Source organism: Ursus maritimus, unplaced genomic scaffold, assembly GCF_017311325.1.
Source record: "Ursus maritimus isolate PB19 unplaced genomic scaffold, ASM1731132v1 scaffold_19, whole genome shotgun sequence".
Lineage (NCBI taxonomy): Eukaryota > Metazoa > Chordata > Mammalia > Carnivora > Ursidae > Ursus > Ursus maritimus.
The window spans coordinates 54256565-54280800 of record NW_024424341.1 but is presented as its reverse complement, the minus strand read 5'-3'; the positions used below and the strand labels follow the sequence as shown (position 1 = coordinate 54280800).

Sequence of the window (24236 nt, the reverse complement as noted above, 5' to 3'; positions counted from 1 at the left end):
CCGTACCGTACTGCAGACGTCTTTTCCCGACGACTCTCAGAAGGACATTTTCTGTTCTCTAGCTTGCTTTATGGTACGAATATGGTATCTACCCCATACCACATGTATGTGTGGACGGACTATGTTATCCGTGAGGCTTTCGGTCAACGGCAGGCTATTAGCAGTTACATTTGGGGGGAGTCGAAAGTTATACGTGGGTTTTCAACAGCACAGGGGGTTGGTATCCTAACCCCTGCCTTGTTCAGGGATTAACTCTTTATAGATGGATAAACTCGCTCCCAAACTGGTCACAGGGGCTGCCTCCAAGGACAACTGGAGGCTGGAGATGGGTGTTTGATGAAAACTTTTTTACTGTCTACCCTCCTTGTACTATCAAACCTTGAAGACTGTGACTGTATTCATCTCAAAAACAAAACAAACACATCTGGTCCCTTGGAACATCTTAGGAAATCATGGTCTCAGAACCAGCGGGTTTAAGTGTGTTCACGAACTTTGGAGAGTTGAAACTTCTACGTGTTATGTCCTCAGGAAATTTAATGCCCCAAAGTCCCAGCACCGTAACAGGCTCTGCAAAGAGGGGCACGGGGCACCCGTCGACAATCCTCCAAGAATCCCGGAAGCCCAGAAGGTCTCCATGTGGGTGTTCTTTAAGGTTATATGTTGTAACCAGAGGATGTTCGAGTCACAAGCTTCTTAGCGACCTTCTGTGCCAACCTGGCTATTTTATAGGTGGAAAGAGGAATTCCAGGGGAAGGGGAATGGCTTGACCATCCAGAATCCCACCCTTCCTGCTTAGGACCGGGCTTGAGTTTCCCTGACACCCCCGTCCCCATGCTAGTGCCTGTCCCAGAGTAAAGCGTTATGAAATAGGGCTGCAAAATAAGGGACAGTCGGACACCACGCTGGCCGTTCCTTACACGGCTAAACTCGGCGTTACCACGTGACCCGGCAAGTCCACTCCTAGCTACATGCCTGAGAAACGGACGCATACATCCATACGGAACCCGGTACATGGACTGTCATGGCAGCATTATTCGCAAGTGCCAAACGGCAAAAACAACACAATGTTGTTCCTCAGCTGACGAATGGAAAACCAAAATGTGGTAGGTCCACGACACGGAATATACTGGGCTATTAAAAGGGATGAAGTGCTCGCCCACACTAAACCGTGGATGAAAACGTTATCCTAAGTGAAAGGAGCCAGACACAAAGGGCCACATATTGTATAATTCTGCTTACACGAAATGTCCAGGATAGGGCAATCTGCAGAGCTTGGTATGTGAATTGTATCTCAATAGAGCTGTTTAAAGAATAGTTGGGATTTTATCTATCTGTGCACATTCTCACGGAAATAAATAAAATCTTTAAAAAATTAAAAAAAAAGAATAGTTGGGAGGATTCACATCTGAGAAGGGTGTGGGTAAGAGACCTCTCGGAAGTTTCCATGCCTAGTCTGTGGCGGTGGTGGCCAGCTCTATCTTCTGCGGATGACATCTTTCAGTTACAGAACGTGGGGTACAGAAGGTGTCTGCCCAGCCCCCTTCCCCGAGGAAGGGACTTTCAAAATTTCAGTGCAGAGGAGAGCCAGAGGGCAGGCTCTCAGCAGCCAATTTGTGCCACGTGTCCTCCTGTGTCCTGATCACAGCGAACCCTGACGTGAGAGCTCTATCCCTGACGGGTAGACCAAAGGGGCTGTGACATGGGGCTGGATCTCGCGACTTGGGCTGGTCTCTAACACGGAGACAGAAGGGCACAGATTGGGAAAAAGATAAGGTGAGATAAGTAAGAGAGAAAGGAAAAGCCAGAGGAAGAGAGAGGAAGCAAGAAAAATAGAGTATCTGCTCTGGATGCTTTTTCGGTTTCTAATCCCTTCCTGATCCTGGCTGTGCGTTTCCGCCTCCAAGTTCTCTATAATGTTTCTTTATACGAAATTCCTCCCTTCTCTGCAGCTGGCTCGAGCAGGGGTTTCTGTTGCCTGTGGGCCAGACAACCCTGATGTAAGGCAGGTCTGAGGGCTTGGGGTCCGCCATGGCGTGTGAGGGTGCGGGCCATACTCACAGAAGTCGCTATGCCTCCGCTGGCGGTGGTAGGTGGAGGAAGCACTCCGTTGTCCTTTGCTGTGGCTGGTGCCTTTGCTGGAGCTCGTTCCATTGGTGGTGTCGCTGGGCGCCCGCACCCGTGCCAGGGCCAGCCCCGGGGTGCCCCGGTCCCCACCCTCCTGCAGGAGGATGACAGATAAGGAGCCTCAGCCTCTGTCCCCTCTGCCCCAGAAGTCCCTCCACCCCGGGCATCGCGCATCCCAAATGCCCCTGGCGCCTTCTGACCTCAGTCTTCCTGCCCAGCAGGAGGTAGGTGGCGGTCACTTCGTTGTACTTCTGGCTCGTCAAGGCCTCTTTGATTTCTTCCCGCGTGTAGCCCATACCCACCATCACCTCTGGGAGAGGGGGATGGAGAGGAGGTTCAATCTCCCCAGACCCTTCCCTTCCGCTCGTTTCTGCATCACATAGCAACGTCTGCTCTTCGGCCTGTTTAGTATCCGTTCCCCCTTCTGCCAGCAGCACCCCGACTGCCTTGGAAGGACAAGTCTTTCCTGCTCAGATCACCTGGCCGACTCCTGCCTGTGCCAAACCCCCTAAAGCAGGTACATAACCCAGGTGTGACCAAACAGAGTCTTCCATCCCCAAGGCCACACTGATTGGTTCAGGGCAGGCATATGACCCAGGTCTGGCCTTTTGGAATGCTTCACACCCAAAATCACGTTGATTGGCAGGGTGGGCATATGACCCGGCTCTGGCCAATCAGAGCATTCCACCCCCAAAGCCACACTGATTGGTTCAGGGGTAGCCAATGGGCACCAGCCTAGAGCTTCTATTGGAACATTTAGGAAAGTAGCTCCTATCCTGGATGGGGTGTCCAGGCCGCTAGGATGTGCTGTTGTCAGCTTGTGCCTGTGGCCGGAGCTGCCTGGGAAAGAAGCCCCCACTAGGATTCCCAACAACTGTGTCTGAGCACCTGAATCCAGCCGTGCCTGAAGGCCGGCATACCCTGGCCTTTTTAGTTAATGTGAATGAATCGGTTACAACGATTAGGTTATAACCATAAAAAATGGCTGACGTTAACAATTTTTGACCTATAAAAATGGCAGTTTCAAATGGTTCAGCCTATTATTAGTCTTATTATTGGCTTAAGCTAGAACGGCTTGGGTTTTCTCTTATGTACAACCACAAAAGTCCTGACTAATGCAGCCAACTCTGATGGCCTTGAGGGTTACTGGAGAGTTCCTAAGGGACTCTTTCAGGGCTAATGCCTTAGGGATCAAGAGTTCAAGGGCTCCAGGCCAGAGGATCTGGGACCAACGGGTTGGTGGGTGAGGCCTGTGCCCACATGGGGGTTTTCCCCAAACATGCGCGTTACCGATGACTTGTGCCCAAACACTTCTGGACGTGATCTATAATTTCTTTTTGTGTCTTAATAGTCAAAACTAAGTATTTTATGTCAATTAATTCATTTAATGTATTAACAACAACCCTTGATAGGATCTACCATTGTCCCGTTTTACAGATGAGGAAATAGAAGCACCGAGAGGAGAAGCCACTTGCCCAGGGTCACACAGCTAGAAAGTGGCAGCACAGGGATGAGAGCCTAGACTTCTCCGCTCTCCCTAACTGCCTTGCAAACTTCTCTCATGCGCTGACCGGAAGGGCAGGTGCTGGGAAGCTCCCACCCCTGGCTCTGTGGCCCGTTGCTCTGAGGAGCTGGGGCACCTGCTGTCCCTGACCCTCACCGATTCGCTTGGTGTCCCCGAAGTCCTCCTCGGGCTCCGTGTATGGCTTCAACTCCTCACCCTCATAGCCGATGTTGATCCATTTGTCTTTCATGATTTGCTGCAGGACGCGGGGACAGGACAGGGAAGGGGGAAGACAGATGTCAGAAGAAACCGGGAGAAATACGCTCCCCACCGCCCAGGCAGGCCCCCAGGTAGGGCTACCTGCCCCGCCCCCCCCACCTCCAAGACCTAGCACCCCAGAATCAGGGCTTCCTGACAGCTAGCGCCTCCTCACCCGCACCCCCAGCACCCCTGCCGGAGCCTCCCGATGTCACCTCCCTCCTCCGCATCATCTGGGTCCCCAGCACCCTATAATCAGCCTAAGGAGCTCATTAGCTAATTACTGGCATGGCGGGGAGTAGGCGAAGCTGTTTGGGGGTGGCGTTGAGACGGGCCCGGGAGCCTTTTCCGGGGCTGCCTGTCTCCCCTCCCCCTTCCAGCCACGAGCTCAGGCAGATGGACCCAGAGGGAAAAAAGTGAGGGCACGAAGGCTGACATGGGAGGGTGTGGGGCCAGGGCTTACCTCCAGAGTACAGCGTTTAGCTGGGTTCAGCACCAAAAATCTCCGCAAGATGCTCTCACAGTCTGTTGACATGTAGAAAGGGACCCGGTACTTCCCTCTGAGGACTCGCTCCCGTAGCTCCTGGGGGGACGGGGTTACTGCGGGAGGGCTCCGCCCCACCTCGCTACCCATCGCGCACACGCACACACGCACAGCTTTCTCCCAACCCCCAAACAGAAGCAACAGGTGGCAAAGCCCCACCCCTCCCTCCTGACCGCAATACCCCGTCTGTGAAATGGGAGCCCTGTAGGCAACTTCACTCCGAGGAAACCTCACAGAGAAAGCGACTTCTACAAGCCTGGTCGGACGCGAGGCAGCATTCGGGGCCTGAGTCTCCTTCTCTGTACCCAGGGCTCACAGCACCCACTTCACCGGCCAGGGTGCGAGTGAGTGTAAGTAAAATGCCCAGCACATGTCCAGCCCAGAGTTAAGTGGTACTGTTTAGGAAGGGGCAAGAGTGGGGGGGGGGGGATCCTGCCCACCCGCCTTCCGCCCCTGGGACACCCCTCCCCTAGGCATGCCTGTCTTTCCAAAGAACTAGGAGACCCTGGCAGTCTCCAAGAATGAGAACTGATTTACAAGCTGACCTTTTTTTTGGTAAAGGGCCTTTTATGAGGGGCCCTGCCAAGACGGAGAAAATAAATTCCACGCACCAGGCCATGGCGGACCAGGGGGAGCCCCTTCCATCCTCAGGAAATGGAGGGGGGCAGGTGATGTGGGGGGGTTGGGGGGAATTCTCTGCGTGGAACTCTGTGCGGGGGACTGGGGATGGCCCGGGAGCTCCCTTCCCGGCATTCTCCTAAAAGGCCTGGAAGAGGCATGTGCCTGCGAGCCTCCTGGGTCTGCAGATCAGCGCAACCCGAAGGGTCGTGAATATTTAATAATAATGAGTATCACTTTCAGAGCAGAGCACTTACCCCGGGCCGGGCAGGGTTCCAAGCGCTTTATATGCGTGGGACATCCGTGCTCACAACAAAGCTGTGAAGCGGGCTATGATGCCCATTTTTCAGACAAGGAAACTGAGGCCTAGGGAAGGTAAGTCTTCTGCGCGAGGAGCGTCCAGCCAGAAAACGGCAGGGCCGGGACTGAACCCCAGGCAGCCCAGCTCCGGAGCCCGCGCTGTGTAACCAGCGCACCACACCGCCTCTGTCACGAGGTGGTGAGAAGGAGCCATCGGGCCATCAACACCGCCACTGGCACGGCTCCTGAGAGTTAACACTCTGGGCCAGATGCCAGGTCCCCGGGGGGCGGGCTTCAGACACCAAGTTAGGGGGCCCTAAGTGCATATGCTTAACGTCCCCATCTTACGGTGGGGACGCAGGTTCAGAAACGGGGTATGTCCCAGGCCACTTTGCAAGGAAATGACAGAGCGGGGACCTGCCCCCAGCTGCCTGTCTCCTTTGCCTGGAAAGGTTTCCAGGGGCCTGGTGGAGAAAACAGGACAGCAGGAGGTGGCAAGGGCCTGGGGCAGGTGAGACGCTGGCCTGACCCTCTGAAATGGTCTCTTGGCTTCATGCTCGGGGTTCAGATTATTCTGCGACCCCAACCACTGCATGCCTGATCTCAGCGAGCCCTCGAACCCCTGCTACGAGGCTCGTTACCTGACAGACGCTGAACAGAGTGGGAGCCTGAGGCTCAGAGGGGCGGGTGGCTCGGCGGAGGCCTCTGTGGAGAAGGGGCTCCCTCCCCCTCATCACTCAGGTCCCTGCTCTTGCGGCCTGTGCTGGGCAGCGACTTCCCTGACCTCCTGAGCGCTCCTCGCAGGCCACCTCAAGCAGGACCGAGTGTTCCTGCTCGCACCACTGGAACCCCATCGCGAGGAAACGCCGCTCACCCCAAACTGAGCGGGGCCCTGCGGCCCAAGTGGCCCGAGCGCCACAAAGCTCCACAAAGCCACGCCACGAAAGACAGAGGAACCGCTCGAGATGAAAGGAGACTTTTTAAAGACACAGGTCAACTGCGGACAACTTGGGAGCCCGGAGCAACACTGGAGCGGGAGAGAAAGAGCTACGAGGACACTCTCAGGACGGCTGAGGACATCTGAGCACGGCCAGGACTGAACCACGACGGTTCTCCCCTCGTGTGGCTGCAGACAGGAAAATAACCCCGTCTCGGGAGGAACCTGCTGTGTGTCCCCTCCAGGGACAGAGGGACGTGGTGTCTGCAACTAACCCCCAAAGGTTCCATCAGTAGCGATGCCCCTGGACAGACTGACAGGGCCCGTGTGGCCCCACGCTAGCTACCGGAGCGTCTCCTGGAAGGTAGTTCTTTCCCCCACAGCGCTGGCCAGTCTCTGACACGAGGTACGTTTTGCTTATTTATTTGGTTTTCGGCCTGGCTCTGCTCTTTCCCTTGAGGGCAGGGATTTTTCCGTTTGATGTGCCCGATTCAAAGGTTGTGAGTGTGTTGTTCCCCGAGTTCTGTGGCTGTCACTAGGCAGTTCTAGAACGTTTTCATCCCCCCAGAGGAAGCCTGCTCTCCCACTCCCCAGCCTCGGGCAACCAATCGTCTGCTTCCTGCCTCGACGTGCTTGTTCAGAGAAATGGCATCGCACCACGGGTGGCCTTTGTGATTGGCTTTCCCCACCTAGCGGGCTCTCGAGGTCCAGCACGTTCGGAGGCAGAGATTTTTGTCTCTTTTGTTCATACTGTATCTATAAAACCTACGAGAGAACCTGCTTCCCCCCCATGGAGGGCGGGAAATGTTCACTGAGGGAACGAGGGAGGGAGCCGGGATTTGAACCCAAGCCTGCTGGCTGCAAAGCCCATGTCCTGGGCCCTAATGCACCATGGTCCACATGGGCTAGCCACACGACCGACCGTGGGGACCTGGGTCCTGCTGTGTGACCTCAGGCCAGTCCCGCCCCTCTGGGCCTCTACAGAGCAGGGGGGGGGAGGGGCTGGGGGGCCGGGGAGACCCTCCCCTGGGGGGTTAAGACCTCCACGCCGGCCCCGCCCAGCACCTTGAGGTTGTGCCCGTCGAAGGGCAGGGAGCCGCTGACGAGGGTGTACAGGATGACGCCGAGGCTCCAGATGTCCACCTCCGGCCCGTCATACTTCTTGCCCTGGAACAGCTCCGGGGCGGCGTACGGGGGGCTCCCACAGAACGTGTCCAGCTTTGAGCCCAGCGTAAACTCGTTGCTGAAGCCAAAGTCGGCGATCTTGATGTTGGCCTCGGCATCCAGCAAGAGGTTCTCAGCCTGGGAGAGGGCAGAAGGTGGACGTGTGGGGCGGACGGGAGCACCGGCTCTGGAGCCTTCCCGTACCGACTCCGTACTCCCTGTGTGACCTTGGGCAGTGATTTTATCTGTCTGGGCCTCAGTTTCCTCAGCCAAAGAAGGAGGATAATCATAGCTTCTGCCTCGCAGGGCTGTCTGAGCATAAATGAATCCTAAAAGGCCTAAAACGATCTTTCGATCTTTTGTACCCAGTAAGCACTGTATAACATTAGCCATTATAATGCCTTGTGGTCTGCACAGCTGGGGGTCCTCAGGCAATCTCCTGCCCCTTTCTGAGCCTCAGTTTACCCAGCAGGGGAAAAAAAACATGATCACTGACTGCTCAAGACTCATAAAAATGAAAAAAAAAATCAAGGTTCTGTCTACTTTTGGTAGCATGCATTCTTATAAACACCATTTCACGAGCAAGGAAACTGAGTCTTAGGGAGACCATCTCGTGCCCACAGCAAGAAAGGGGCACAGCTAGACTCCAAAAGAGGCCGGCCTCGCCATGGCTTGACGGTGGAAGGGGCCTCCAGCTTCCTGCCTCCTGCAGATCTGGATACACATATCCACCCTTCAGAGTGTTGCCCACGTCTGGCCGGTCCCAGCCACGGCCATTCCCCGGCCAGGCCACCAGCACCTCCGGCTTCCCTGCGGTCCCCCTCCCTTCCCCATCTCCAACCCAACCCCGGCAGAGGACCCACACGGACACAACTCAACGTAATGGCATCTCAAACTTGCTCAGGGGTGACACTTCCCTTCCTGGTGTTTGAGGCTCTGCCACCCAGCCACAACCCCGTGCCTGGGTCGGTAGGTCCCTCAGGTTGCCCCCCCCCCCCCCCCCGCGGGCACTAACCACACCCCCGAAATCCCTGTCAGCTACTTCCAGGACCCTCCACCAGGGGGCGTGCCTCCTCCAGGTGATGCAAACTCCCAAGCCTCAAAGGGCTTTCTCAGAGGGGTGGGTACAGAGTGTGTCTAGAAACTTCTACAGCGATTTGACAGTCGATTTTTAAGGTGTTTTTTTTTTTAATGTAATAATAATAGTTCTAAAAAACTGGTCTTGTATTTTGGACATCTTTTTTTTTTTTTTCCCACTTCATTTTTACTGTACTTCACAAAAGTATGTGTCACGGTGGATTGGGAATTGAAAATACTAAAACAAACCCGGTCCTTCACTACAGATGCCTTGAGAAGACCTTCCTTAAGGCACAGGGCCTAGCACACCGCAGGTGCTCCAGAAACGAGAGTCAAGACAACCGGACTGAGCGGGACAAATGTTTCTCTCTCCGGTCTGGGTCGAGAAGCCCTGAGACGTGTGGTTCTCTCAGGGTGGGAGGTGTGGAGCAGGGGGTCCAGGCTGGCGGAGTCCCTTCCCCTCCCGAAGCGAGGCTCAGGAGCTCTCTCTCTCTCTCTCAAAAGTCCTTCTCAAGTTTGGAGATGCCTGCGATTCTAAGACCCAGAGGCCACGTGACTCTGGGTCTCTAAAACCTCAGTTCTCGAAAGTTCCTGAACGTCCTAAAGTCTGAGAGATGCCAAGGCCCCAGAGGCTCTGAGAGTGATGAACCCCTTATCGCGTCCCGTGTCCTTGTTCAGCACATACGCAATTGCGTGGGGTGTCCTAGGACATTTTGTTTCTTTTCCTTTGTTCTCTCCTCCTGCCCCCACCACCCTACCTGCTCCCCAGCTGCTGGTCTTCCTCTGCTACAGAAGTTTGGGAAAGAGTCAAGGGGTCCTGGATGCTGAGGGGGGAGGACGGGGAGAAAAGCGGGGGAATGTGGAGGCTATGGGGATCCCCAGGGGGACTGGAGGCGGGACTGGGGACAAGTGGGGGGTCTGTGGACTGAGGTGGGGAGCTTGTAGTGAGGTGGGGGGGCTCACCTTCAGGTCCCTGTGTACAATGTTTTTCTGGTGACAGTAGTGCACAGCCGATACGATCTGGAGGGGACGGAAGAGAAAGTCAGTTACTTGTGGCCCCAAACCCCTCGGCCTCTCTCCGACCTCACGAACCTCCCCACAACCAAGACCCAGGGCCCCAGGCCTCCCCCAGGCAGAGGCCGAGATGCTGGGGCCTCACGGTCCAATTCAATCACGGCGGGAAACGCCATGGGCCCTGTACAGACCCACATCCCCGCACAGACGCCCGGACACCCTCAGATTCCTAGACACCCTCCCGGCAGGGGCCTTGGAACCAGGACATCACAACTAGTCCCCTCCCGACTTTCCCATCTGGAAACGCACATAAGAACACTGCATATACCCGCAGATAGACACTGGGCCCCAACACAGCCAGTATAGCCCCACCAGGGCGTGTGGACAGTCGAGGACCAGCACCCTGGCTCAAATCCCTTCCCCCAACAAAGTCAGACACATGTGTCGGGACCCTGGCACCTGTTAGCCACACCCCTACACACCGGGCCCACCCTTGCACCCACACGTCTCACACCTGCACGCCTGCATCAGAGCACCCCCACACCTGGGCGTCTGCACGCTCATGGACACCCGGACTTACGCCCCCAGACCCCCTCTGCCCGGGGACAGGGGCGCCGCTCCCAGTCCTGCCCGCAGCCGTGACTGCCCCCACCTGTCGGAACTTGGCTCGAGCTTCCTTCTCCTTCATACGGCCGTGGGACACGAGGTAGTCAAACACTTCTCCTGCAGGGCAGAGGCCAAGCGGGGTCAGCGAGGGGCGTGGGGGGCGCAGGGGGCAGGGCAGGGAGGGACGCCTCACCGGCACTTGCGTATTCCATCACCAGGTACAGCGTCTTCTCTGTCTCGATCACCTCGAAGAGCTTCACTGCAAAGACCCGGGACGGTGGGAGGCGAGGGGGAGAGCAGGGTTATGCGGGAAGAGACCCCCCCAGATCGGCCCACACTCTGTAACTATACATGTGCTGACCAGAACACCCCTACTCAAGAAGGCTCCATGGCTCCCTACTGATGGGAAGATTTTCCAAACTCCTCAGCCCTACTTGACCACCTTTCCCACTTTCTCTCTCACAAGAAGGCAGCTCTATGAGGTCGAGATTTGGGTCCGTTTTGTTCCCCGCTTATGGGAAGAAACTCAATAAACTCAATAAACACTCTCTGAGGGAACAAACACGTGGATGAGTAACTACTGTGGCCACATCCAGGCCAGGCTAAATCCTGTCTCCCCTGTGCCTCATGATGACAAGGACAGTGCTCGCTGCTGCTGCTGACGGTAATCACACCAGCTCCCCCAGCTTAGCTCTGAATGGAGTGTTTCGAATGCTTGATCTTATCCAATCCCCACAGTGACCTTGACGTAGGCCTTCTTATAAAGAAGCTCAGAGAGGTTAAGTGACTGGCCCAAGGTCACACAGCCAGTGAGCAGTGATACTACACAGAGAAAACAGGTCTAACTGTGGAAACTGCCGGTTCTTCTGTTCCCCAACTCTCTCCTCCGCCAAGTGCCCCTCTGAGCCCACACTCTTCCCCTCCTCACCGATGTTGGGGTGGTTTAGGCCCTTCATGATGCGGACTTCCCGGAACAGCTGGGCATGGCCAGAAAAGAAGAAAGAGAAAGATGAGGGTGGGCGGTTTCAATGACCCTTTTCTCAACCTTGTCCCCACCCTGCGCCCTCTCCCTAGGCCTCACTTTCTGCAGGCTGCTGGGGTTCAGCTGGGTTTTGTCAATGATCTTGATGGCAACCTGGAGGTGGAAGGAAAGGGTAAAAGATGAGGGTGTCGAGGGCCTGAGTTGAGAAAGGCCCTCCCAACCCAGATCACCCAGGGGTGTCCTTCCTTTGTCCCCTCTCACAGAAAGCCCTCCATCAGGGCCATTCCTGGTGGATCGGAGATCTGGGCCTCAGGACCTTTGCACAAGCTGTTCCCAACTGTGTCCAGTGCTCCCCGACTTCTACAGGGAAATATCCTCTATTCCACAGCAGGGCCTGGGTAGGGCTGCTCCAGGGGCCTGTGTGAATGTGTGTGAGAGTGAGACCTTTCGGGGGCCCCATCGTGAGGGCACCTCAGACCATTCACCCAGGAAGCCTTCTTTTTTGCCTTGAACGTGTGAACTGTGAAACAATAAATAAGTGTAGCTAACATTTCCCGAGGAGTCACCTGGCCTCAGTCTGTGTGCTTTACGAACGAGAACTCTTTCAACCCTCACAGTGTAAGTGCTAAAATTATCCCCATTTTACAACCTGGGAAACTGAGGCACAGAGCTGTTCAGGCAGTTGGCCAAGGTTACATGGATAGTAAGTTTGTGGGCTGGGATTTGAACTCGTGCAGCCTGATCAAGTTTACCCCTTAAACCTTTGAAACTGAAGAACATCTATATAGTTTATTTTTTAAGTTTTTTAAAAAAGTAATCTCTCCCCCCAACGTGGGGCTTGAACTCACGACCCTAAGATCAAGAGCTGCAGGCTCTTCCGACAGAGCCAGCCAGGAACCCCTAGTTTTAAAAGAGCTTTGAGCAGTCAATGTGGGGGAAGAATCAGAAAGCTAGTGAACTCTCCTTATATGTATCCTGCGGTGGGGCTAAGTTTCTATTTTGAACTGCACTTTGGGGCAGAGCTCCTTAAGTTTTTCAGTAGCGAGGGACCTTTAAAAGTCTTAATTCAGCTCTAGGTCTATAGCTTTCCCAAAGGGTTTTGGGGCCACCCCCAGATCCCCTGGATTACAGAATCCTTCCCCTGGGAGGCCCTGTTTCCTTAGAAGCTGGTCCTCTAGGAAGCCCCTAGAATCAAGTTCGAGAGCCACACAAGGGGAATGATGCGTTCTTCGTGCAGGAGAGGGTCTGTTAGCTTTCCTCATATCCTCACGAACGGGTTTTTAATTTTGTCAAGCACTTTTCATGCCAGTATTGAGACGATCATATGGTTTCCCTCCTTGAATCTGGGAATGTGCAAAGTACATGAATAAATTGTCAATTTGAAAAGAACTGTGCATTCCTGGGACGAACCAGCTTTGTCACCACACGGCTTTCTTTAACTGACGTGCCTGGTCTCTTTGCTAATGTTTTGTTTCGGATTTTTGGATCTATGTTCACATGTCAGGCCAGCTCATAATGGCATTCGTATCTCGTTTTGACGTCTTGGGCATCGCCCAGCTAGCTCTTAAAATCAGCTGGGCAGTGGAACCTCTTTGGTTAGTCTCTGGAAGGACTGGCATAAAGTCGGAATGCTTGGTAGAATATGCCTATAAAACCATAGGGGCCTGGTGTCTTTTTGTGTGTCTGGTGTGGACGGCATGCGGGCAGGAGAGAGTTCATCCGAGGCAGGGGAAATCGCTCCAGCCACGTCCTCTCAAATTAAAGGGGAACAGAGGAGTCATATCCTCCCCCCTGGTGTGAGTGAGAGGCTTCATATCTGGGTTACAAGGTCTGTGTGGGTGCAGTAATGTTGCCATACTCTGGAGCCAGGGAGGAGGGACTTGTGGAAGACTGAGAACTCCGGTGAGTTCTCGTGTGGTCTCATGAAGATCGCTACAAGATTTGATGGAACCCCCACTGCAAAAGGGAGGTGGTCTGGGTTTAGACACAAAAGCCATGTGAATTCTTAGAAACGCAACGCACGGCTCTGCCTGCAATCTGAGAGTTCCCGACAATTCCAGGGATGATGACCGACATTTGATGAGTACTGGTCATTAATGTGCCATCATCCCTCTTTTGGGCGGGGGGTGGGGGGACTGAGGCCCAGAGGTGGACATAATTCACTCTAGAGCTGATGTCCTTCACCATTACCTCACACTCCCACATAATTTTTTTTTTTTTAAGCTCTAGGCCCAACGTGGGGCTTGAACTCATGACCCGGAGATCAAGAGTCACATTGTCTACTGATTGGGCCAGCCAGGCACCCCACCCACATCATTTTTTATTAAACAGCCTTTACTACGGGCCAAGTCCTGGGCTAATAAGGACCTCATCTACACTGAATTCCCACGGTACCCAATTCTACTTGGATGCTTCTGGACAAATCTGAGATGTCCTGACCTGTCCCGGAGAGAGGCAGGGACTTACCTGAGGTCACGAGGCAAAGCGAGGGCCAAGTCTGACCTCGCCCCACCTCCCGCAGCGCTGGTGCGGCAGGACTGGGCCCCGCGGCCCGCCCCTCCCCCTACTCACCTCCCGGCCGGTGAGGATGTGCCGGGCCAGCTTGACTTTGGCAAAGTTGCCCTTCCCGATGGTTCTCAGCAGGCGGTAGTTGCCCACGTGGGGCTGCTCTTCGGGACAGGAGGCGATGGAGTTTCGGCAGCGGGCACCCAGGGAGCGGCTGGACCAGGACGGTCCCTTGTCTGAGGAGCGGCCACTGCCCAAGGTGCCATGCTGGACAGGGGAGACAGAGCGTGAGTGCTGGGCAGCACCCATCTGATCCCGTCTTCCGTGGCTCCCGGGGGCTGGGGAGGTTGACTCCAGCCACGGCCACTGACCCCTTCGTGGTCCTTCTCAAACCCAGGCCAGACAGAAGCATGCTGCCTTTGGGGGTCCCCCATCTCTCTCTACAAGAGGACGCCTCCAAGAACAAAAACGCTGGGCCCCCCCCAACTCTGCAGCATCCGGGTTCCAGACATCAGGCTCCTCCTCGCTCCCCCCCACCCCCAGCAGTGAGTCTACCCCCAACTTCCTTTTCCAGGTGCTGGGACCACAGTATTTTATTCCAAATGCTGCAGCCCTCAATCCCGATCTGTGTCCTCGATCTGGGTTCAACTCCGCCCCAGGTCTCTCTTGCTGCTCTCGACATCCCGGGTCACCCATCACCTCCCCGTCCGCCCCCCCATTCTACTCTGAACCCCAAGAGCAGCATTTTATTTCCAGCTTACTGCTTCTAACATTTTCTCCCAATTCTTCTTGCCCCAAATTCGACTCCAAACGCTGTAACCAACATTCTTTCATTCTGCCCTGACCTTCCAGCCCCACACTGTTACCTTCCTCCTGTGGAAACACTGTTGCCTCCCCCGTGGCCCCACCACTACCCTGGGAACCACGGTGGCTCCTGACCCGCTGTCTCCCACGCCCGCGCTCCCATCTGTCCCCGACGTCCTGTTCCTGCCGTCCTGTCCCTCCTGGGCCTCTCCCCCGCAGGTCACTGCCTGCTCCAGGCTGCCCTGTCCTGATTGTGAGCCCCACGGACTGTGCCTCCCTTTCAGCGCTGGGGCCCAGGGTGCAGGCGGCGGAGGGAGCCAGAGGCCCCAGCCGAGGAGGCTCTGCTCACGCCCTGTGCTGCCCCCGTGCCCTTCCTGGAGGTCGGGGTGGGACGCGGGGGACAAAGGGAGCTGAGGAGCAGAAAGGCCAGGTAGGCAACAGGGAATCCACAGGGCTACTTAACAGGGATGATGTCCGATTCGGTCATCATCCCCGTCTTAAGGTAGGGAAACTGAGGCCCAGAGCAGGACAGAGTTCACCCCAGAGTTGCTGTCCCTCACCATCGCCCTATCACACTGACTCAAACTCCTACATGTTTTTATTATGCTGCTTTTACTATGGGCCAAGGCTCGGGCTAGTAAGCACTTCATCTCCACTGAATTCCCACGGGAGCCCAGTGATGGCGGTACCTACATCCTCATAGTCCAGAGGAGAAACTGAGGCTTGGAGAGAGAAGGTACCTTGTCAAGGTCACACAGTTCCCCCAAGAGGCACAGAAGGACCCCCGCCACCGCGGAAGCCCTAACCACATTCCCGCCGCCCACTGTGCCCTCCCGCGTGGGTCCGGTTACCATCCACATTCTCCAGACAGGGACCCCCAAGGCTGGGGCAGGGTGAGTACCTCGGCCAAGGTCACAGGGCAGAGAAGCAGACTGCCAGGGATTCGGTCCCAGGCCTGCTGGCTCCTGAGTGCTGAGCTCTTTCCAACATCCCACTGAGCTGCTCACAACCCCAGGTCTCCTCCCAGGGGAGGGAGGGCGGGAAGGGAGGTGGAGATCCTGGCTGATAAGGCCCCTGATCCCCACCGAGATCAGGGCTTGGAGAAGAATCCCCCTCAGGTGGCACCAGGGAAGCCAAACTGGGGGTGGGCTGGCACCCCACTGAAAGCAGCATGCCTGAGGGACCCCTGCAAGGGGCGGCTGGGGCAGTGGGTGACAGAGCCCCCAGGGGCCGGGGGTGGGAGCTAAAATTGGCCGGCACCACCAGCTGGCCCGGCTCCCTCCCTCCCGCCCGGCTGGCGCCCCAACACCAGGCCTGTTGCTAGGGAACCTGCAGAGAGATCAGCGGTGGGAGGGGGCCTGGAACTTGGGGTGGGGGAGCATGACCCCACATGGCTGTCGTCATAGTAACTGGGTGGCAGGGGAGGAGCCTGCGACCTCTAGTTCCAAAGGGAGAGGTGAGCCCCAGCCAGGACAGACACGCAGGACTTACACACTAGTTGGGAGGACAGGAGACAAGAGGAGAGAAGGGGACTGGCCCTCCTCAAATGCCCACCAGGCACAAATCTGGACCACGAAAGAGGAGGAAGTGCTTGGATGAGCCCCATTTTACAGATGAGGACACCGAGGCTCACGGCGGTGACGTCACTTGTCTGAGGTCACACAGCTAGGGAGGGACAGAAACTAGATTTGAACCCATGCTTATCGGAATAACCAAAGCAACAATTATAATGCAGCCACAAGTGCATCTTACTCACATAACCTCCTTGGCTCCCTAAAACATCCCTCACAGGGAGGTGCTATCAACCCCATTTCGAGATAGACTGAGGCTCGGAGCAGGGAGGGGAGCCTTGAGCTCCTGGGCCCGTCTGACTCATAGCCACAGTCACGATAGCAGCGGACATGTGTGGAGCGCGTCCTGTGTACCAGGCTTCCCCCGTGTCATCTCGAGTAATCCTCTGAGGGACTCAAGTGATCATCCCCATTTTCCAGAGCAGGAAACTGAGGCTCAGAAAGGAACACAGCGCAAACAGGCTGGCAGAGAGAGAGCCAGCATTTGACCCCGGCAAGTGGGCTCCCTGGCACTTCCTGAGTGACTTAGGGAAAGGGTGGCGATCTCATTGGAGACTCCAAATCAGAGTCTGGCCTATCGTGTGTGGGCTGTGGCGGCGGCGGCGGAGGTGGCAGCGGTAGTGGGGTGGAGGGAGGGTCTTGCAGGATGAAGGGATGGAGCTCAGTCTCTCTGGTGGGGGATCTGGAGTGAGGGTGGCTGGGTGGGGGTGCAGGGACCTGGCAGAGGCCTGGGGTGGGGGAGGGACAAAGACCCCAGCTGGGGGTGGTGGGAGGCCCTTTAGAAGGGCTGAGAGTAATCAGAAACCGTGGATATGGGGAGGGGGGTCTCCCAGGATTGTTCTGGGCTGTGGTATAGGGACAGGGGGCCTGGGAATAATGGGAAGTGTTAAAGCCATGGGGCAGTGGAACTCAGAGGAGCCAAGGAAACTCCTAGAAGTTAAAGGAGGGGGTTTCTAGGAGTTTCTAGTCTTTGGAAGCAGAGAAAGGTCCAGGAGCATGGGAGTCCTGGAGAAGGGGCTTGCTGGACAAGGGGAAGCCCAGAAGAATAAAGCCTGAGCCTTATGGAGGTCAAAGGGACCTAGAAACTTGGGGAGGAGGTTTCCAGCAGACAGACCCCAAGAGAAGAGGGCTTACAGCCAGGGCAAGACCACAGGCTTCGAGTCCAGGAGTCTTCTGGAAGAGGGATCTGGGGCCCAGCCTTGTGAGCTGGGAGAGGTCTCCAAAGCTGAGAAGGAGGTCTCCCTGGGAGGCCGGACCACCACCACCCCCAAGGAAGAGGGAGGCCCCGGGGCAAAAGGGATGGGCACCTGGAGAAAGAGGTGGTGTCCTGGGAGGAAGCTCCTGGCCTAGGAGGGGATCAAGGGGTTGGGGGCTTGGGGAGGGGGCTTGCCTGGCACTGAGGAGTTGATACAGGGAGGATGAGGCCTGGAGTCAGCCTAGTCCAGGGCCTAGAAATCCCAGACTAGGCTAGGGCCCTGGAAGTTGGAGGCCAAGGCTGCCTGGGAGAAGAGCCCAGAGAGGGTCCGGGGGGCAATGGGGGTCCCAGGGTACTGGGAATCCAGGGACAGGGCTGCTTGGAAGATAGGGGCCAGGCCTGGGAGTGCAGAGACCTTGAACAAGCTAGAAAGGGCCCTGGGCCCAGGAAAAGGTGGAAACCGGCTTCCTGTGAGGGGGTGCCCACAGGATCCGGGAGGATCCAGAGGGGCGGAGGGCTGAGAATGAGAACAGGGGGGCTCCTGGGGAGCCCGGCACCCACATCCAGATGGGGAAGGCCGGAGCCAGAGGCGGGACTGGGCCAGGCCTTCCTGGGAGAGAGCCAGGGCCCGGCCTTGGGGTCAGGAGCCCTGCAAATCCGGGAGGGGGCGAGTTGTCGGATGCGGGCGGCCAGGAGGGGAAGGGGCTTAAGAACACGCCGGAGAAGGGAGGGGCTCCTGGAAGGCAGAGGAGGGGGCTTCCTGGAGGGAAGAGACCCGAGCGGAAGCGGTCTGCAGAGGGACAAGAGAGGGGTCCCGAGAGAGGGGCGTCCCCAGGGGTCGGGCTGAGCTGGAGTGGGGGAGGGTCGAGAGGCCTGGAAGTCCGGGCGGGGGTCGGGAGGTGACAAGCTGGGCCGGGCCCGGGGGATGAAGGTAGAGGCTCGTGCGGCGAGGGGCACACCAGGACGAGGGGTTCGGCGGCTGAACCCGACCGGCGCTCCCCAAGGGGCCGGGCCCCACTCACCGTGTCCGAGTTCCGATCGTTGCCCGGGGCCAGCGCCGTCCGCGAAGACATTTTCTCCGGGTCCCGGGGGACTGGGCGGCCGGGTGGGGGGGGCGGGGGTCCGGGGTCCCCTCTCTTCCCCTCCCCCCCCGCTGGCCTGGAGACGTGAGCTCAAAAGCTGGGCGCCGTGGACACCCGGGTTCGCGCCGCGGGAGAAGGGGGCAGGGCGGGGAAGGGAAGGGGACGCCGAGGGTCCTAGTGGCTCCGTGCAGTGGGGGCCCGGGGCGCCATGGGGGCGGCGGGCAGGCGGGCGGGGGCCGGGGAGGGGGCGCGGAGCCGGCCCGGGCGGCGGCGGAGGGAGGCGGTGGAGGGGCCAGGGAGGAAGGGACGTCAGGGGGAGGGGCGGGCAGGGCGGGGCCGCCGAGACCCCGCCCCCTGCCGCCGGCCCTTAAAGGCGCAGGCCCGGGCTAGCCCGGGGCTCTGGGGGCGGAGGCAGGTCTGGGCGCGTCGGTAGGGAGCGTGTTCTCACAGGAGAGTGGAGACTCACCGGAAGAGAAGGGGAGAGAAACGCCGGGGCAGAGCGCCAAAGACGCAGAGAAAGATACTGAGAGACGCAGAGATAGACAGAGACAAAGAGACACAAGGAGAGAGGGACAGAGGTGGGGAGAAAGCCAGACACACAAAGAGATGTAAAGGGAGCCAAAAGATCGGAGCGACAATAAGAGAAAGAAAGAGGGAGAAAACAGAGGGAAAGAGACACACACAAAGAGACAGAGATTCAGAGAGAACAGAGACACGGAGCGCCACAAAGCCTGAAAGACCCACACACGGAGACGGAGGGAGAGGCAAAAAGAGACAAAGAGAGACAGAGACTCAGAGACCTGTGAAGAGAATGCAGACAGAGACAGGCAGAGAAGCCCCCAGGGACGAGAACAGGCAGACGGCGCTGTCCACATTCTCCCTTCCCAGCCCACCCTCTCTCCAGTCGAGGGCCCCAGGAAGTTCTTGGAACCGTAGGGCTAAGGGTGCTGGGGGCGCAGTGTGCTAGGCAGAGCCACTGCCGAAGCCTGACCACCATCTCTAGCGATGCTGCCTCCCACCTCCCAGAAAACTCCGGAGCCCGAGGTCGTGGCTGCCGGTTCCGCTGCTGTGCACCTCAGCTGGGGTGTGCACTCTCCGCATAGCTCTGTGACTCAGGGCGGACCTCAGTTTCCAAACCTATAAAGTGAGGGGAAGGGTCGACGTGTTGCCTTCCTGGCGGGGCTGAAGCAGGTGCCAAAGAGCCCTGTGTAAGTATTCACCTGCAGGGCGCAGCTGCCGTCTGGATGGGCAAACAGAAACTAGAGAGGCAAGGGCTTCGCTGAGGTCACCCAGGACTGTGGGGACCACCCATGCCCTCTAGACCAGAATGGGATGAAAGAAAGAGGGGCATTGCATAACCCGCCCTGGCCCCAGAATCCCACAGCCCTTGCATGGTTGGGGTCCATGCCCTGCCCCTGTCTGACTGACCATCTTCTCGAGCCTCCGTTTCCCTTTCTAAAATAGGGGTGTGATGCTAACAGCAGTGTGTTGGAGTCAGCTCGAGTGAGCTGTTAAAGTCGCAGGAATTTTGGAACTGGTTGTTAAACAGCCATTAAAAAAATTAAATTATGCAAACATGTAATTAAATAAATTATATTGAAAACAAGGGTAATACGTACTCATCACAACCTAATTATTTTACCACATTTTACTATTACCTGTGATCCTGAGGTTATTCCATCTATTGTGCGTTCACAGAGCTACGACTGTACAACCTGCTACTGCGTATCTCTTTCCCCAAAACCGCTTTTAGTGACGTCACTGATTTCGAGCTTGAATTAGTCATGGTGGGAATATTTACACCATAGAAATTGGCAAACGCCACAAATCAAGGCTTCCCGCCCCCCAGACAGCTGGTTGTGAAACATTTAACAGCACATCACTGGTTGATACTATCAGCTACATAGACTCACAGAGGCTTCCTTTGTGCCGGGCTTGGAGCCCTTTATCCTTCTGCCACCCTGTGAGGTTGGACCATCATCAGCCCCACTTACACATGGGGAAACAGAGAGCCTAAGAATTAAAAAAAAAAAAAAAAAAAAAAAATCACATGCTGAAGGTCACATGGCTGGTGAGCGGGGGGACTGAGATTTGAAACCAAGTTCCTCCAAACTCTGGAACTTGGACTCTTAACCACTATGGCTTCCTGTCCCTGAAAAATAATAGCAGCAACCTCAGTCTGCAGTAAATGAATAAGACTGTATATGTAAATGCCTCGCACGCGAACAGATTAGAACTTTATTTATAAGTGGATGACATTACTCAGCAGGTGGGGCCCAAGGAGTCTCAGGGATGGTACGATGCAGAGAGGGAGGAGTTCAGGTTGGTGTTCTAGAAGTTTTGAGATCCCAAGGGCTCTGCAGGGTGAGGGGTGGGGTCTTGGGGCTGGCTTGGGGGAGCTGAGTCACTCCTTCCCAGGCTTAGCAGGGAGAGCTGCAGTTCTCCTAGCCACCACGAGGGAGCAGCAGATCACCTCCCTACACACACCTGCCCACCACACCTCAGGCCCCACCCAGGCTCCCCTGACCCCAGTACTGGCCCCACCCCATTTCCCAGACTGGGGACTGAGGCTAAATGAGGGGGGAGGCGACAAAATGATGAACCTTAAAAACAGTATGCTTAGCGAAAGTAGCCCGACGCAAAAGACCACTTACTGTATAATTCTCTTTATGTGGGATGTCTGGAATAGGGAAATCCATGGGGCTGGAAGCAAAGGGGAATGGGGAGGGGCTGCTAATGGTTATAGGTTTCTTTCTGAGGTGGTGAAAATGTTCTGGAATTAGATAGTGGTGACAGTTGCTGCATCCTTGTGAATATACTCAAAACCACTGAATTTGTGCACTTTAAAAGGGTGAATTTTAGGGGCACCCAAGTGGCTCTATTAAGCTACCCACTCTTGATTTTGGCTCAGGTCATGATCTCAGGGTGGTAAGACTGAGCCCTGCCTGGGGCTCCGCGCTGGATGTGGAGTCATCTGCTTAAGATCTCTCTCTGTCCCGGGATGACTGGGTGGCTAGTCGGTTAAGTATCTGCCTTCGGCTCAGGTCATGATCCCAATTGGGTCCCACATTGGGCTCCATGCTCAGCGAGGAGTCTGCTTCTTCCTCTGCCTGCCACTCCCCCTGCTTGTACTCTCTCTCTCTGACAAATAAATAAATAAAATCTTAAAAAGAGAGAGAGAGAGAGAGAACTCTCTCTGCCCCCCCCAAAAGGGTGAATTTTATGACATGTGAATTACATATCAATAAAAAATTAAATTTAAAAAAAGAGGAGGTCTGAAGCAGCTGTCACAGCCCACAACAGGCCAGCTGGTTCCAGCCAGAGCTACTCATGGGTCTTCTGATTACCACGATCCACACTGACCTGCTGCTGAGGACAAAGCCCCCCCCCCCCATCACTCAGTCACTCAAGTCACTCAACCAGACCCTTTCCCAGGGCCCATTGTCTGGCAAATCCAGTCCTTGATTTGAGGCCTTAAGACCTTGGAATCTTAACCCCTGACCCATGTCTCCCAGCCTAAGTGTCTACAGAGCCCTTCCTGGGGCCCAGAGAGAAGGAGTGATCCCTGAGCCCAGCCCTGACCCTAATCCCACACCAACCCCAACTTTGCCTAGTGCTCTCTTGTCCCAGGCCTAACACCAGGGACACTGTGCCTGAGCTCCAGAAAGACCACCTAAACCTAAAACCTTAAAAGTAACCCTAATCCTGCATTTAACCCCACCCGGTCCCCAACACATTCTCAGCCCCCACTGCACCTGCCATAGGCATCCCCAGCTTCCAATCCTTAGCTCTAATCTATCCCCATGTGTGCATTTGGTTAATAAATCTTTAGTGAGCACTTACTATGTGCCAGGCACATATCTAGGGATACAGAGATGAACAAGATAAGCAAAATCTGCTTTGAATTCACATTCCAGTGGGAGAGTCAGAAACTACACAAGGGAGGGACGTCTGGGTGGCTCAGTCAGTTAAGCATCTGCCCTCAGCTCAGGTCATGATCTCAGGGTCCTGGGATCAAGTCCCTCATTGGATTCCCCGGTCAGCGGAGAGCCTGCTTCTCCCTCTCCCTCTGCCTGCCGCTCCCCCTGCTTGTGCTTTCTTTCTGACAAATAAATAAAATCTTTTTTTTTTTTTTAAAGAAAGAGCTCTATAAGGGAGTCAGAGAAATCTTATTCAAATTGAGGAAGGTGATATAGAGGAATTGACAAATCAGAGCCAGTCCCTGGGGAAGAGAGGGCATGGGGGGTGTGGAGAAGAGTTTCCGCTGCTCAGAGAATGTCTCCTTTGAGGAACGAATGCTGGAGCTGAGGCCAGGGTAATGTCAAAGGAGGGAGCCATGCAGGGACATGGGGACAGGGCCTTTTAGGCAGAAAGAACCACAGAGAACCACAATTCCAAAGCCATGCCCAGTGCCACCCCCTTTTGGCCTCTAATCCCAGCTTCTGGGCCAGCAGAACCTCCCTCCATGTCTCTACTCCAGAGTGAGGACCCTGAAGGAGAGCTCTGGGCCCGTGTCCAGCCTTGGGTGTCTCCCCAGGGTGCCCAGGATGGTGTTGTCACCTTGGAAGGCGTGAAGAGCAGGCAGGAGGGGGGGGCGATTCCGGGTGGGGGTGAGGGTGGGGGCTGGACTGTGGCCTTGTCCTTCCCAGCCCAACCCCAGCTTGGCCTAAAAGGGCAGACAGATAAAGAGTCCTTCCCGCCCCTGGCCCCAGAGAGGGAGGGGTTTCCTGACAGGAAATTGACCTCCTCTAACCCCCCAGTTCCAAGCTCTCAGCAGTTCTGAGGGCAGGACAGCCGCAGCAGGGACAGAGGGACGAAGGCACTGACTACGAGGTGAGTGTGCTGGAGGAGGGGGCAGGACCCGCATGCCCCAACCTGGGGGGCCCCCTGGATCTGGGCTGGACCACAGGTGCTGAGAACACATGCCCTGAAGCCAGGAGAGGCGGGGGTGGGGGTGGGGAAAGAGAGAATGAGGGGTCTGACCTCAGGAGGGTGCCAGCGAGAGGGCAGGAGGAGCTGGGAGAAGAAGGAGGGTGCAGAGAAGAATCTGGGGACCCTGGGGATCCAGAGAAGCTTCAAAGAAGCCGGGAGAGCTTGGACCATCAAGGGAGACGAGACCTGAGCCACGGCTGGGTCTGATGCCCTCTGAGCTCAGGTGGGAAGCTGGGCCAGAGAGGGATGGGGGCTTGGAGATGGGAGAGGAGACAGGGCTGGGATGGAGAGGGAGCAGGAGGTGGGGTTCGGAAGGAAGATGTACATGAACTTGAAACAGGCTAGCTGGTGACAGGACTGTCTGGGGGCAAGGTCTGGCTGGGGTTGTGTGGTCGGGGTCCAGCATGGACTCTGTGTGAGGGCTGTTCTCTCATACCGACCTGGGGACTGGAGGTGCTGCCTTCTGCAAACGGGTCAAGCTGCCCGTGGAGGGTTTAGGGCTTTGGGGAAAGGCTGGCAGCTCAGGGGCGGGGAGGGGGGGGAGAGGGGGAGGAGCCGGAGCCCAGAGAGGGAAGCTGGTGGCCAAGACATCCTGTGGGAGGTCAGGAGGCTGGGGGCTTGAGGGATGCCTCGGAAGTGAGTCAGGGGCTGGGCACTGGGAGGCAGATGAGGGGGCTGGAGGGGGCAGGATGTCGGAGTGTTTGCAGGGGCGGGTGTTGGAGCCAGGAAGGGGAGAGACGAGGGGGCCACTTTTCAGTTGTTGAGGTGGGGTCTGAGGATGCTGGGAATGGTTTGAGGGTATGGGATCCAGTTTGAGGGTGGACGTGGGAGCCAGTGGTGGGGGGCAAATCTAGTTTGGGTAATGCTGACTTCTGTTAGAGGGAAGTGGGAGCCCCCCCGTTTTGAGGGGGAGGTGGGGTTTTGGGGAGTGATGGAGGCAGTTCTGGGGGATGGTGAAGCCATCTGTGGGACGGAACATGGAGAAGCCTGTTTGGAAAATGAAAGAGAAATCAGCGTGT

At 56.3% G+C, this 24236-nt stretch overlaps 1 protein-coding gene across 2 annotated transcripts in view; it reads right to left on the bottom strand.

Annotated features, from left to right (window-relative positions):
- Positions 1-18450, bottom strand: part of MARK4 (microtubule affinity regulating kinase 4) — a 28172-nt gene extending 9722 nt beyond the window's left edge. Inside the window, exons 1-12 of one of the 2 annotated variants that reach the window (XM_040634153.1) lie at positions 18226-18450; positions 13700-13900; positions 11228-11281; positions 11075-11123; positions 10340-10405; positions 10193-10263; positions 9490-9546; positions 7351-7587; positions 4350-4469; positions 3785-3884; positions 2325-2434; positions 2059-2218 (exon numbers count right to left, since the gene is read on the bottom strand). In XM_040634153.1, coding sequence (XP_040490087.1) covers positions 2059-2218; positions 2325-2434; positions 3785-3884; positions 4350-4469; positions 7351-7587; positions 9490-9546; positions 10193-10263; positions 10340-10405; positions 11075-11123; positions 11228-11281; positions 13700-13900; positions 18226-18276 — 1276 coding nt within the window. In that variant the 5' untranslated portion in view covers positions 18277-18450. The remainder of the gene's footprint in view (positions 1-2058; positions 2219-2324; positions 2435-3784; positions 3885-4349; positions 4470-7350; positions 7588-9489; positions 9547-10192; positions 10264-10339; positions 10406-11074; positions 11124-11227; positions 11282-13699; positions 13901-18225) is intronic. The other variant, XM_040634152.1, reaches the window with a different exon arrangement.
- Between the last annotated feature and the right edge of the window lie 5786 nt (positions 18451-24236).